Source organism: Colossoma macropomum, unplaced genomic scaffold (assembly GCF_904425465.1).
Source record: "Colossoma macropomum unplaced genomic scaffold, Colossoma_macropomum, whole genome shotgun sequence".
Lineage (NCBI taxonomy): Eukaryota > Metazoa > Chordata > Actinopteri > Characiformes > Serrasalmidae > Colossoma > Colossoma macropomum.
In genome coordinates, this window is record NW_023494809.1 from 20,307,336 (window position 1) to 20,323,090 (window position 15,755).

Sequence of the window (15,755 nt, forward strand, 5' to 3'; positions counted from 1 at the left end):
CAGTTCCAGCAGTGTGGGCAGCTTAACTCCAATAGTTCTCTCTGCAGACCTGATGATGCGCTGCAGTCTGTGGAGGTCATGCTTGGTGGCTGAGCTGCCCCACACTGTGATGGACATGGTGATGACAGACTCTCTGATGGCTGTGTAGAACCGCACCATCAGCTCCTGGAGCAGGTTTAACTTCCTCAGCTGACGCAGGAAGTACATCCTCTGCTGGGCTCTCTTGATGATGGAGCCGATGTTGCTGTCCCACTTCAGGTCCCTGGTGATTGTTGTGCCCAGGAACTTGCAGGACTCCACTGCCATCACAGTTCTGTCCAGGATGGTGAGTGCTGACAGGGCTGGAGGGCTACTCCTGAAGTCCACTATCATCTCCACTGTTTTCGCTGTGTTCAGCACCAGGTTATCGTGGCAGCTCCAAAGGACCACCTGATCAACCACCCATCTGTAAGCAGACTCGTCACTGTCTCAGATGAGACCAATGACTGTGGTGTCATCTGCGTACTTCAGGATTTTGACTGAGGGGTCCGTGGAGGTACAGTCATTCGTGTACAGTGAGAAGAGCAATGGTGAGAGTACACAACCCTGTGGAGCGCCTGTACTGATGATCTGGGTGTTTGAGGTTAACTTTCCCAACCTCACCTGCTGCTCTCTGCCAGTGAGGAAGTTGGTGATCCACTGGCAGGTGGGGGTTGGCACGCTGAGTTGGAGTAGTTTGTTGTGTAGCTGTCCTGGGATGATCGTATTAAACGCTGAGCTGAAGTCCAAGAACAGAATTCTTGCATACGTTCCTGGGTGTTCAAGCTGATGGAGAATAAGCTGGAGTCCCATGTTCACTGCGTCGTCCACCGACCTATTTGCTCAGTATGCAAACTGCAGGGGGTCTAGCAGAGGATCTGTGATGTTCTTCAGATAGGAGAGCACCAGTCTCTCAAAGGATTTCATGACTACAGAGGTCAATGCAACGGGTCTATAGTCATTCAATCGTGTGATGGTTGCTTTCTTGGGAACTGGAATTATGGTGGAGCGCTTGAAGCGGGAAGGTACGGCACACAGCTCCAGTGATTTGTTAAAGAGCGCTGTAAACACTGGCGCAAGCTGGTCGGCACAGACCCTCAGACAGGAGGGCGATACACCATCTGGTCCTGGTGTATGCGTAATGTAGGCATAAATGATAATATATTTGCACCAAAGTTATGTATATATGCACTGTTTTTGAAAAGAATGTATCCCTGCTGATAAAACCCATAGAAGTGTTTCTGTTGGTTCCTGATGGTTTTGTAATGTGTTTTGGCTTTTTTTAATGGGTTGATATCACAATGTAAAAGATTCTAATGGTTTAACAGGTCATGAACGGCTGATTCTAAGTCCTTTTTCAGCAGGAATGAATTACTTTCAACCCTACAGGTCAACGCTCAACAGTATTGTAAGCTTGATCATTTGTCACGCTCTTGTCTTTGTGTAGGGTGGTGCTGCAGGCCTATCTCATCAGCTCTGCCCACTTCTGAAGCCCCGCCCCCTTCACCTTTAACTGTCCGCAACTGCCCAGCTGGCAGCCTGGACGTTCCATTGCTTTCAGCACCAGTTCTGGATCTAGAGAGTTTTCAGCTGCACTTTTAAAAGTGATTATTCTTTCAATCCATTATTATTCTACTATCTACTATTATTCTAAGGGGATCTGACTGATTTAAACTCCTTTTCTGCTTTGCAGTGGCTTTGCTGCGCTCAAGGTTAGTACAGCAGGTGTCACTAGGAACCATTTGACAGCTGCTTGCGGTGCATGGTGACCTAATTTCATCGAAAAATCACAGAAGACTGTCCATCTAACAGCATTTACTGATACTCACCTACTTTAGTGCATGTACCCTTACAAAACCCACAAACCTCAGAATTCATTCTCTGAACAGTTATGTGTCTTTGTTGCTGTAAAGTAGTGAATCAAATAACAAAAATAATGAAAAAACTCACACCAGAATGCTCTTGTGTGATGCTCGGAACACAATTGAGAGGAGAGAAATAGCCTGGTTAAAAATAGCGAGGCCTGCTGCGCAGTGTAAATGCTCCAGCTCACATTCTGCTGGAAACTTTTGCCCTCACTCGACTTGAAAATGTTGGGGGAAGTTGGGCACTTTCCAATCAGATACTGACCTGGAAGACTCACCATTAGAACGCTATACCGTTTAAAACATCCTCATGTGGAAATCTAACCTTGACACGCCCCCTTCTTTAATGTTCTGCTAACAGTTTTCCTGACATTACAACATAAACTCATCTTTTTATCTTCTTACATTAAAAATACTCATTTTAAGTGTGTTGTAGTAAGTTAAGTGCATTATAGGAGTAAAAGTGTGTTACTGTTTTAAGTTTAAAAAATATCCTGTTAACAATTTAACATGGTAACAACATTAACAGGTCTTTTTTAACTGAAAATTACAAGTTAACTCTGTTAAGCAAGTGAAAATAAGTTAACACATCCTCTACAGAGAATACACTTAAGTATGGCACTTTTCTGCAAATTTTACTGCACAATTTCTATGTATTTGCGGAATTTAACATATTGGAAAAAATATATAACATATTAATTGTGCCATAACTTTAAATTCAAGAAATAAATAGTAAATGTGCATTAAAATGTGCAGAACTGTGTTCTCTGTGGAGGATGTGTTTAATTGTTTCCATTTAAAATAAATAAATAAAATAAAATAAAAAGTAATTTAACCAGGGGTGATAACCTGTTTTCATTCCATTGATTACAAGACACATGCACTATTGCATTCTTCTTGCAAAATGCTAAAATGAAATAACTGATTTATCAATATCTAATAAATGCTGGGTTTTATTTGGTTGCATTTTATAATACTATCTGGTATTCCAGTATTCTAGTATTTAAGTATACCATCCTAGTTTTCTAGGGTGGTAAATTTGATTTGCTTTCAATTAATTGCTCATATTTCTATGGAAACCCCTGTATCTTTTAAGGGTGTGACAATTCCAACAAGTTTCGGAGAAACAGCTTTGAAACAGTGGACCGAAATATAAAATTGTGTCACTGATACACCCCTCGCTCTCTTCTGAACACCTCATATTTACTGTCTTTTGTAGAACCCCGTGTCAGTAATCAAAACAAGGCAAATGGATGCATCCTATCACAGTAAAGTTGGTGGAGAGGGGGGCAGGGTCTATGCTATGGACACACCCATTCTCAAATAACTGGATTTTTTTCTGAGGCACTTATAAACTCTAGAATACTGTTGGTTAAAATTCGCCTGAGAGTTACCAAAACCCCACCTCACTTTCAGTGTGAGAGTAAACATACTGGGGTGTCAGCGTAAAGTAAGATGCAGGAGAGACCCTGATTCTGCTGCAAATAATGCTTTTTTTACTGGCACACTAGCAAAAAGGCACATAACATCACACCAACACAATGGGGGAGGTCACCATTAGCCACAGGCTTCCACCTCATGGTGACCTCTAGACACAATGAAACACAAACAGCACAAAACACATCTTTAAACTAACATACAAAGACATTAACAACATAAATGTCCTTTTTTATGAGGAGCGTGTGCCACCCATGAGACTCTTCACATGGCCCTCTGCATAGCCACGCCTCCAGAGCCTCTATGGCAGCACGAACCAGCATGGAATGCTATAGTATTTCAAATTTTATATAACATATTCAATTCTCATTATCTTTTATGACGTATTTCAGTAACAGAATAGTGTCAGTTTTATTGAATTCATTTTTTAAAACCTACATACATTATTGCCTATGGTTTTGTGTTTTTGGGCCCTCAGCCCACCAGCAGCATCACAGTTTGGCTTCCCAAGACTTAATATGCAAACATATTGTGTTGTAGGGCAAAAATCACAATACTTTATTGTAAAAATTGTGAATTGTTACACCCCTAGTATCTTAAGTTATGCTTTTAACTAAAATACAGTTTTACATTTTTAAGATTTCTTTTGTTGTGCTGTGCTTTGCTCTTGCAGGATGGGGGTCAAAGCAGCTCTACCCAAGTATGAGCTCTACTGTTACTATGTCGTGCTGTCCATGGCCATGCTCTGGGCTGCCAGCTGGATTTTGGAGGTGTCCAGCTGTAAGTGTGAATGGACACACACATCCTGAGGTGACATTAAACAGTGCTCTCAGCTCAGCATGTCACTGCACCTGCCACTGGTTCTTTTTTGAGAGCAGCTATCTGAGCTGAAGTGCCTACTGTAGTGCCTACATCTGTTTTCAGGTCAGATTTTGCCAAGATGTAAGAACTAGTATAATTAGCATGGATAGTATTAACCTCCCATATAGAACAAAACCGTACGTATAAATAAAAATGTCTTAGTACCAAAATGCCAAATGTAGAAATATACAAGCACATACATTTCTTCACATCTAAAATATATGCCTGTATATTTCAATACATGTAGCATCAAAATTCCAAACAAAGAAGAATACATGTACATATATTATCTCATATCCGAAATATATGGATATATTATTAGATAGTGTAGTGATTATTATTTGTCATGTGGAAAACTAGAGTTTAAGCCCTGCCTAAGACAGGGCCTTATGTCATTTCTAGCATTAAACATATGCCAATACATTGACATATTGGTAAATATGTTAAAATATATGTTCATGTATTTTTATTAGGGCCAGTTTCTCAGACCCAGATTAGGCACAATCTTAGACTACCATGCTGACAAATCTAGATAAAACCAGATTTTGCTGGTAGCTGGTCTTTGGTGGTCAAGCTGGTTAACCAGCTCAACTATATGAAAGCAATAGTGCTGAACAGCTAGCTGGTTAAGGTGGTATACTAGCATAAGGCATGTTTTAGATGGTCAACCAGCATGACTGGTTTGAATATGCTTAACAGGTCATGCTGCAAGACCAGCTAAACCATCAAACTCAAACCAAAACATACCTCACACAGGTCAACCAGCTGGTCTACCAGCTTAACCAGCTTGACCTTGCCAAGCTGTTTTTTTCCAGCAAACCACCATTGATATTACAATTTAGTCCCAGAATAGGCCCAATCCATCTTCACGAAACCAGGCCTTAGTGTTACTTTGCTAATCTTGCCCCCTTCACAGTTCAGCTGCAGCGTGCCCCTCTGCATGCACAGCTATTTATTTCTCTCCACTGTTGCCCCTATCCAGGAGAGCACACAGAGTTAGTGTATTGTCTGAGGGAAAGGGCAGAGAGCAGTGGGCTGGGACCAGCTGCTGAGAGCTATGCCGACTACGCAGCACGGATCATATGTCAGTATTAATACACTAGAGACAGGAAGAAAAATAGGAATGGTGAGGCTGTTCGTTTGTTAGGTCTCTATATACCCCCAGTACAAAAGAAAGCTAGGACTGGCAATGAAAGGCAACAAGCCAAAACGTATGGAAGGCTGAATAATATCAAGATGAGTCTTTTATTACAAAGGAGAACACTGTAGAACTTATGATCCTGCGTTTGCGTTACTGGTTAAATGGCTAAATGCTAATGACAATGTTTTACATTCGCTGAAAAAAAAACTTCTGAAAAAGAACTGTCATAATACCACAGTATAACAGTTCACTCCAGTTCACTATAAGATCTCACTCCAGTTCACTATAAGATTTCACTCCAGTTCACTATAAGATTTCACTCCAGTTCACTATAAGATTTCACTCCAGATCACTATAGGATTTCTATAGTTAATACTTAAAGGAATACTATTCCTGTAGTACTGTTTCATAGTAATCTATAGTACTTGTGCACTACCTTACAGTAAAGTTCATAATTATCCAAATTCATCGAAAAGATTCTACAACACTTTGCTGTATTAACAAGTCTATGACAGGTGTACTTTGCTTTTCCCTGTTAAGCAAATGCAAACCGCAAGTCCTTCAAGTCCAATATCCAGCCAGGATGGTACTACTTCAGCAGGAAAATGGTGAGATCTAATCACAAAGCACTCTTGTGCAAAATGTATTCTACTGCTTTACTGTAAATAACATCATGGCTCACATGGCTAAAGTCAGTCTCCTCTGTACGCCCCTGTAGGACACGGCTGATTTGGAGTGGATGATGTGGTTCTCCACTTTCCGCGAGCACATCGTCTTTGCTCTGTCCGGTCATGTCATATTTGCCAAAATTTGCTCCATGCTGGCTCCACAGGTGTGTCTCGACAGTTAATACACTGTTTGCAGGTTACACTTTATGCTTAGTAACCTAGATGAGCTGAGACAGACCCTCAGTTTAGTAACTTATTCAAGAAAGCCTGTTCTTTCTACTGGTGGAATTGAAATCAATGCTGATCATTTTAATTAGTAGAATCGAATACAATATTTTTCCCCATTACTCTGTTATCAGATTAACTAGGACACGGTTGTATCTCTGTGAGTGAAATGTTGTGATTATGTTGGGCTGCTAGCGAGCAATGAGGAGCAAAGGAGGAAGGTGGGAACCTCCTGCTATTAAAATAGTTCACTCCACAAAGACGGCAGTGTCAAGATAAAACAGACATCATAACTGCACCTTTCTTGATGTCACAATATTTGACTGTTGACTTGCTTTCTCGCCTACAAAGACAAAAAACAGTTAGCAGTTTTGTAAGTCATACACATTTCCATCAGCATATATTCAACTGAGGGACCTCCAATACAGGTGGAAATTGCATTTCATTGCTACTGAGAAAAGGAGTTCAATTTGGACAGATTTCCTCTTTGTTTGCAAGGCTTTACTGGTCTATAGTTCTGATTACAGAAGACTTAAAAGTATTTCAGCTGCATATATTTTGGAATGATATGATACATTCTCAGTAAAAGTATTTAATAAAATATGTGCAGAGTTTTTGGACAAAAAATGCATATCGCTGCTGTCAGAACAAAACCTCATATCTCCAAAAAGGTAACTTTACAGGACAAGGAAATACTTTTAATAGAAGTAAATGGGGAATTTCCAAGTAATTTTGGACCACTTCTGTTGGTCCACTCATCATGAAATCTTTTGGTCAGATTGCCTTGTGAATGATGGTCATAGACCTACTAGATGTTTGTCCACTACACTCTTCACTTCTAGCACTCTTACATCTATCGAGTATTTGAAGGGGCAAAAGAAATTACAGGAATTTTAGACCTACATGACCCAAAGCACATCCTCACATGTCCCTTCTCTCCTCTGACAGTACCGCTCACTGGTCTACATGGTATATGGTCTACTGGCCGTGCTGACCAGTATGGGCTGGACATACGTCACCCTCATCCTCTCCCACTGCGTGCTGCTCTACAGCATCTCTCTGGTTAAACTCCGTTGGCTCTGCTTCACTGCTGGACTCACCACACTAGCCACATTTAAAATGGAGCCATTCGTTTCCTGGCAGGTATAAACAGGGAATAGTAAAACACCTTCTCATGCATGCTGACCATTTTCTTTATTGAGCTATACATATTACATATGCATTTTTATTCATAGTTAGCTTAGAAATGTCTGCTGCTCCACTGCACTCGCATAAGCTGGTTAGTAACCCAATTTTATTAATCAGCCTTCACCATAGTTTATTACAATGCAACAGTTATCATATTCAAAATACATGAAACTGGAACTGTCCCCCCTTTTTCATTTCATAGATGAAAACACTGGATATTTTAATGATATACTGACTGCCAAACAGGAAATGTCCCTGGGAAAATAAGTACAGAACAACCATTCTGAGGAGGATGGCTAGCATAAATGCTAACAGCATTAACATTAGCTTCCTAACTAGCTTATAGAACTCTAATTTTAATTCTAGTTTACATTCTGGTGCACTTATTGGTCATGTAGTAGTACTTGGTAACTTTATCTAGACCTGGAACATTGAAGAATTAGATAAATTGTCGTGTTTCCGAAGACAGAGGAGAACACCATCGAGTACCATTAGGTCATGTTGGTGCTAATCTTAAGCACGTTCCATCAAAATCTGAACCTGCATTGCTGGATCAGTGTTCAGTAAAAAGTATAGTTTAAGTTTTTCTGGTTCCAAAGGTTCCAGTGCTTTGTGCAGTGGAAAAACATCCTGAGTGAATTTAAAGTATGGAACCTGTCAGATGATTTCATTGTCCTGCAGGCAGGGTTTGTGACCGGCTCCTTCGACCTCCGTCCTGTGCTGTTCTACGGGGGCTGCGGCTTCACCATCATGCGCTGCATGAGCTTCGCTCTGGAGAACTGTGAGAAGAAAGAGGGCAACTACAGCATCCTGGAGCTTCTCAAGTACAACTTCTACCTCCCTTTCTTCTACTTCGGACCCGTCATGACTTTTGATAAATTCTACAAACAGGTACGCAAGTGATCAGCAATTCAGTGCTCATAGTAGTAAGTCAACACACTTGGTGACTGCACTGAAAAAAGTATTTCATTGAACTGACTTGATTCAGATGTGTTCATGATTTCCATATGAATAACATACATTGTTCAGCAATAACATTAAGACCTAATTAAGAACTAATTTCTACACTAATTGTCCATTTTATCAGCTCCATTTATATAGGTGCACTTAGTTGTTCTACAGTTACAGACTGTGGTTCATCTGTTTCTCTGCGTACTTTGTTTGCCCCCTTTTACCCTGTTCTTCAGTGGTCAGGACCCCTACAGGACCACCACAGAGCAGGTATTAGTTTGGGTGGTGGATCATTTTCAGCACTGATGTGGTGGTGGCGTGTTAAACGCCGGTGTCACTGGACTTGTTCTCCTGGACTGAGAATAGTCCACCAACCAAAAATATCCAGCCAACAACATCCAGTGGGCAACATATTGTGACGACTGATGAAGGACTAGAGGATGACCAACACAAACTGTGCAGCAACAGATAAGCTGCTGTCTCTGACTTGTCTGAAGTGTCTAATAGAGTGGACAGTGAGTGGACACAGTGTTTAAAAACTCCAGCAGCACTGCTGTGTCTGATCCACTCGAACCAGTACAACGCACACTAACGCATCACCACCATGTCAGTGTCACTGCAGTGCTAAGAATGACCCACTACCCAAATAATACCTGCTCTGTGGTGGTCCTGTGGGGGTCCTGACTATTGAAGAACAGGGTTAAAGGGGGCTAACAAAACAATAGATGGACTACAGTCTGTAAATGTAGAACTACAAAGTGCTCCTATATAGTAAGTATTTTTTTTCCACCAGAGGGCGCTGTAGATTATGTATTAATCACAGTGCAATCTTCTAGAACACTGAACAACTGCATATAGCACTCCATTATAAAGAGCCTGGAAACAACAACCAGTTTAAAGTAACTGCATAATGTGCATAGTAACACATAGTTAAGTGAATGACCTCCCATAATTATTATTACTTTATTTTTACCATTTCTTTCTGGTAAGAAATGTATTTATTTTTCCGGTATTCTGTAGTTGTTTATTTTTGAAACAATATTAAATGCTATTATAATATATATATATATATATATATATATATATATATATATATATATATATATATATATATATATATATATATATATATATAATTGTGGTTTTCAAAGCCAACAAAAGGTGCCATAGAATGCATTTATTCAGTATTTTAAGTTATTCTCTGTCTACATAGAAGTTATGTGACTTTGGTTGGGGTGAAAAATGTCCAGATCCGGTTTTACACGCCCATTTACAACCCTGTGATTTGGCCCTAGAATGAAACAAGCTGTTTTTCCTTTTTTTGGTGGGCTCATGAATAATGAGTCAAAATAGACTCAGGCAGGAAAATAAAATGAACCCCCTGTGTAAATAGGCTCGGTCGTCATACTATTTAGTTACCTATGCTAGCTAGTTACTTGGAGCTTGCTAGTAGCTAATGTTACCTTTACTAGCTATTTGCTTTCAGCAACATAGTAAATTAAAGTTGTTACCTCACTATGAAACTTTAAATTTAAGATGATCTGGCTTCAACAGTCAGCTGTTGCTGTTGGGAACGTGGTGCTAATAAAGCTGAAACTGCCCCTCTGTCCAGTCTCTTCATTGTCAAACACCGGTGAAACCTGCTCGATGTTGTCCAAGGTTTGAGAAACTGTCCAGAGTGAAATGCAAACTAACAACTTTAATTTAAAGTTGTCTGGGATGCTGTTAAAGATGTGGGAGCTGAAGTTGCCGACTATTTGCCAGCTTGTTTTGCGAATTTTCCATTCCACCTTAAATGGTACCGCAGTTTACCTCGTTGCGCTGTACATTCTGGAGCTGTACATTCTGGCGCCTGGGTGTATCATTTAAGGTGGAACAGAACATCCAATTAAGAAGCTGGTGAATAGAAGGCCAACTTCAGCCTCATTTAAAGACAAAGATCAACCATTCCCACTGAGAGTTCAGTTTTTAGGGTATGAAAAGTGTCGACATCCGTTCACAGCCTGGTGCAGTGTAAAATTTCTGCAAATAGTCTGCCATTTTCGTTGTTGGTGTTCCGTTGTTGTTGTTTCCCACTGGGCTAGAACATGGGCTGGCGTAAATATTAATGAGTCAAGACTGATATGTGACAGCTTAGGATTATGGAGTCGGCCCTGTATGTTAGTTCCATGTACCAAACTCTTCTTATTCAAATATGCCAATGTAAATACAGTTTTCTATTCTATGGCACCTTTAAAACGAGGCACTAATCTTTTACTGTTGCATTTTGTCCAACTAATTCACAAACCTAAATATTGTGATACATGTAATTTATCATGGAAATGTCTTCAAGTATTGTGATATTGTATATTTTTGCCATAACACTTACCCTTAATGGTGACCCAAAAAGTAATGAAATTTACAGCAATGGAGGGGTCAATTGTACTGGGTCGAGCAGTATAATACATCTTTATTGGCCCCCTTATGTCACTACTTAATCAATTTTACACTCATGACTCACAGGGTAGCTATGATTACTTGATAATATACCTCAGCCATTGGCCTACATTAGAGCACTAACCTGGCTGAGACACAGCAATAGCGAGTAAACAAGTAAATTACATTGTTTTATAATTGAATCATGGCTGTTGTCTGCTCCCCTGCAGGCCAATAATCCTGACCTGAACAGGAAAGAGAGAGAGATGTGGAACATTTTCATCCAGGCCTTGTTGCACCTGGGGGTGATCATTATTGTGGCTGTGATCTTTCACTTCATGTACATTCTGACCATTCCCAGTGACCTGAAAGCTGCTGAAACACCTCTCAGACTGGGCTATTGGTGAGTGGATTTGTGTGGTTTTGTTTGTGCTTATTTTTCTACATGTACAGGACAAAAATGTTCTGACATTGTCTGAAAACCAGAGGTCTAAAAAGTGCTTTTTCAGTGCTCAACAAGCTTTTCTTTGGGTGGGTTTTGACTACATTGAAAAAAGTGTTGCGTTGAATTGACTTGACTAAAATGTGTATATAATTTCCATGAGTAAAATGCATTATATCAATGCAATGACTGCCTAACATAAGTAAGCAAAATTGTAATAGTTATATATTTATTTAATGTGGTAATCATGTACACATTTAAATCAATTCAGTGTGTCAGTTTTTCCGTCTAGGCAAAATTATCTAGAGATTTTTGTAGATTATGTATTAACCACAGTGCAGTCTTCTAAAGTAACTGCATAAAATGCATAGTAAAAGTTCTAAAAAGTGCTTTTTACAAAAGCTATTATTACATTTGTATATGTACAAATATAATACATATGGAACACACATTCATTTATTTATTTACTTGTTTATCTATTTATTTATTTAATGGGTTTTTTATACATATAGTCACTTATATTTAATGCTAACTTTACAGGAGAAGAAAAAAGACATTCTTAACTTGTAATGGAAATTAATGTAACAAGATTTTTATCTGAGTAATTTTGTACCTTTTCTTTTGGTCTGTTTCATCATGAAATAACACAATGTAAAGGCTAACTGGAGCTGTCAAATTACGCTAAAAAGTAAAAACCTAAATAATGGAGATACAAGGTTTTTGCACCACATGATTATATATTTATAACACATAATGGTCACAAACCAATACAATATGTGCATGTGTTCCATAATGGTATGTGCAATGTTTTAACAATCATCTTTAACCCCTTTAAATGGCAGGCTTATTTTTCAGTTATTCATCTTAACATTTAAGACTATTAAATTACAGCTATTTGTAAGTTCTGTAGTTATAAGAGTTATAAAAGTGAGGGATTGAAGTGTTGGCCTGTGTACAGACGCTTCGAGTTTAAGGGGTTAATGTAAGCATCTATCTAAATGGCATTGCTTCCTCTTATCTCTCCCACCAGCTGGTTTGGCCTATTTGAATCTGGTGTACGACTGGGTAAAAGCAGCCGTGCTGTTTGGGGTGATAAACACAATTTCTCGTCTGGACCACCTGGATCCCCCTAAACCTCCAAAATGCATCACAATGCTTTATGTCTTCTCTGAGACGTGAGTACACACTTCGTTATCTTTCTTGATTCATTTAATGCATTTGTTTAACGCGTTGTACATTCAAATGATGCAATGAACCGTGTCTTTGTGCTCTTCCTAAAGACATTTTGACAGAGGAATCAATGACTGGCTCTGCAAGTAAGTTCCATCAAGTGTTTTTTCTATCTGAAACACTGAATTGTGCAGGCCTGCAACATGCATGATGAATATTGATATTTCTGAAGGATGTCTTTATGTGCTGTATGTGATGTTTGAATAACTGTTGTGACCAGTGTGTCCAATGTGCAAAACTGTCAGTCAGGTGTGTGGTAACTTTGCAGGTACGTGTATAACTACCTTGGTGGGAAACATGAGCATGTATTGGACGAGCTGATTGCCTCTCTTTGCACTTTCGGAATCACTGCCCTGTGGCTGGGACCTGGCTGGGTGGTTCTTATATGGGCCTTCCTGAACTGTTTTGGGCTGAACTTTGAGCTGTGGACAGCCAAGTTTTTCAAGATGGAGCCTTTTGTTTCAATTGAGGTAAGAGAGCAGAAGAGCTGCAATAAGAAAAGCCTAAACAGTCAGGTAGGATGGTGACCTTGAACGCAGTGACATGACCCACCTAGTATGTAATGCAGGAGTTTCCTTTAAATTTGGGACAGTGAAAAGATGTGTTATATAAAATCCAATGAAAAATTACCAGTATCTTTACATTTTTCTATATAATAGTAATATGTCCCATAATATATATATATATATATATATATATATATATATATATATATATGTAGTGCATGAAAAGACAAGCTGATTTACGCCCTCTCATCGCTATTGTAACCTCTGAATGCATTAGATGCATCTCACAAGATCTGTGTTCTTTCCACCTCTAGATGGCGATGTCTGAATCTATGTCCCGTAGGATTAGAGCTGTGTTCAACACCTTCAACTTCTGGTGTATTGTCCTCTACAACATCCTGGCCCTCAACAGTCTTGACTTTGCTAAACTTGTCGCCAAAAGACTGCTGCTGAAAGGTAAAGAGTGGAGTCAGTTTTACAAAATCAGTGCACTACTTTACTAGAGATATCTTGAAATTAAGTGAATAGGGCTATTCCTGAACATTTGGGGGCCCTAAACAACTTGCCCATCATTAAAGGAGGGAATGCAGTGATTAGGAAATTCTGACTTAAACTGACCAAAACAGTCTAAAATATTTGATGTTGTAATTTATGGACTATTTTTTTTGGTAGATGTATGCTCGTTCCAAATGTGATGCCACATTTCCCAGAAACTTGGGACATGAACATGTGTACCACAATGTTACATCACCTTTCCTTTTAACTACAATAATTAATAAACAATAAACAACAGTAATCATTTGGGTACTGAAGATAAAAACTAATCCAGTTTTGAAATATTACTTTTTTGCCATCCTTGCATTATACAAGTTTTCAACTGTGCAACTGTTCAGGGCCTTTTTGTCATATTATGCACTTCGTAATGTGCCACATGTTTTCAATAGGAGACAGGTTCTGGACTGCGGGCAGGCCCATCTAGCATCTGCACTCATGCAGCCTTTATGCAGCCATGCTGTTGTAACACATTCAGAATGTTTCTGGTGATGTCATGATGAAAAGCATGAAAAAACACATCAGCTAGAAATGAGCATATGTTGCTCCAAAATGTGTATATCATTCAGCGCTAATGGTGCCTTCACAGATGTGCAAGTTACCCAGGGCAAGGGCAGTAAAACACCCCAATACCTTGACAGATCCTGACTTTTGAACTTTACACTGGTAACAATCTGGATGTTCCTTTTCATCTTTGGATTTACAAATCACTACTTTGCTATATTTGCATTTAACATAACTGTTCCAACTTTTTTGGCATTGATGTTTGTAAACAAAAGAAAAAAAATTACATTGCAATTACATTGTCCCCTAAGTGACTCCTTATACAACTTATAGCAAGAAACAGCCCTGGATATCACATATTGCACTACAGTCCTGGGCAAAAAACATGGGCCAATATAATATTTTTTATTAATGGGTTTGGCCTGGTTAGAGTACAGTACCCTATAGAGAATATATGGTCTCATATTAAACACAAACTAGCTGGGCAATGTTTTTCAACTGTCTGAAGCCAATGCTAAGTGGAAAAACACTGAATTTTGGTCAGCAAATTTACTCACAAACCTTCAACATTTAAGGAAATCAAAGGGAAATGCCCTCGCATATAAAGTTACTTTATTAATTTGTCTCATGATTTGTTGTTAAGACCATTAAAAGCTTAATGTTTTGCCTTTTGGGCTTGGCCCATTTTTTTTGACCAGGAGTATATCACCACATAATCTGATTTGCCTCTAATACACAACACTACCCTTCTATATTCATACAGGTTTCCCTCTGTCCACTATTACTGTGATGTTTGTGACCTACTGCTTGGTGCAGATCATTAAAGAGAGAGAAAGAAGGCAGGCTCTTATTGATGACCCGGATCCAATCCCCCCTCCTGCCCCCGTCCCACCACCTAGCACCACCACTGCCTCCACCCTGGCTGCCCAAATGGATGCCTCAGCCCCTCAGCCTGTGGACCCCAATAAGGAAAAGGCAGAGTAGGGGGATATTTTTGCAGGAGATCAAACATTTTAGTCAAAGTTTACCAGAAAATGTTTTTAAAAGGAAACGTCAGTGTTTTTACAAGTACCACACGTATTTCCATCTTTTTGAGATTTTACATGATCAGTGATAATCTAAGCCTAATATATAATATACAGAAAAAAGTACAACAGTACAATTTGCACACAATTTAGACAAACCTTAACGACCATTATCACTGTAAAGCTTTCACGTATTGAATTCACTGCAATAATACAAATCATTTGAATTTTCGTTCTCTGTAAATATCCTCTTATTGTGCTTTAACACTAAGGGTGAAATAAAAGACTGAGTTTGCAGAATTTGTAATGTCATAATTTGTGATAATGCCTGAGAAGGCTACCTGTCATAAATACTGTTTAGCACAATTTTTATTATCATCTGTTTAAAATAGATATTTCTTCATTCAAAGTCTCTTTATAGTATTTTCTGTTTAAAAATGTGAACTGTAAAAACATGAAGAAAAAGACACTCCAACTCTGTATATGTTAGCATGAGCAGAGGTTGACTGAACCACCATCACTGAAGCATGCTTTGATGAAAAGGGAAATTCAACCAATTTCTTAAAATTTCTGCATAATAAAATGGTTAAGAAGTAAACAATCATCAGTCATTCAGTGTGATTTACTACAAAATGGTTTGTTTTGGAGAAACTTAGCAAGTCAGAATGATTCACAGTGGTGGTGAAAGGAACCAAACGTCTAAAAGGGTTTAATGTCTCTAAAAGCT

At 39.0% G+C, this 15,755-nt stretch overlaps 1 protein-coding gene across 1 annotated transcript; it reads left to right on the forward strand.

Moving 5' to 3' along the window:
* Positions 1–1,501: 1,501 nt before the first annotated feature.
* On the forward strand, positions 1,502–14,987 carry hhatlb (hedgehog acyltransferase like, b). Its single transcript, XM_036558877.1, is given in 14 exon segments — positions 1,502–1,622; positions 1,712–1,730; positions 3,994–4,100; positions 5,863–5,930; positions 6,041–6,154; positions 7,164–7,358; positions 8,085–8,294; positions 11,000–11,137; positions 11,139–11,172; positions 12,242–12,386; positions 12,492–12,527; positions 12,710–12,911; positions 13,262–13,403; positions 14,767–14,987. Coding segments are annotated over 14 exon segments (1,632 nt in total). The 5' UTR covers positions 1,502–1,621.
* The last annotated feature ends 768 nt before the right edge of the window (positions 14,988–15,755 follow it).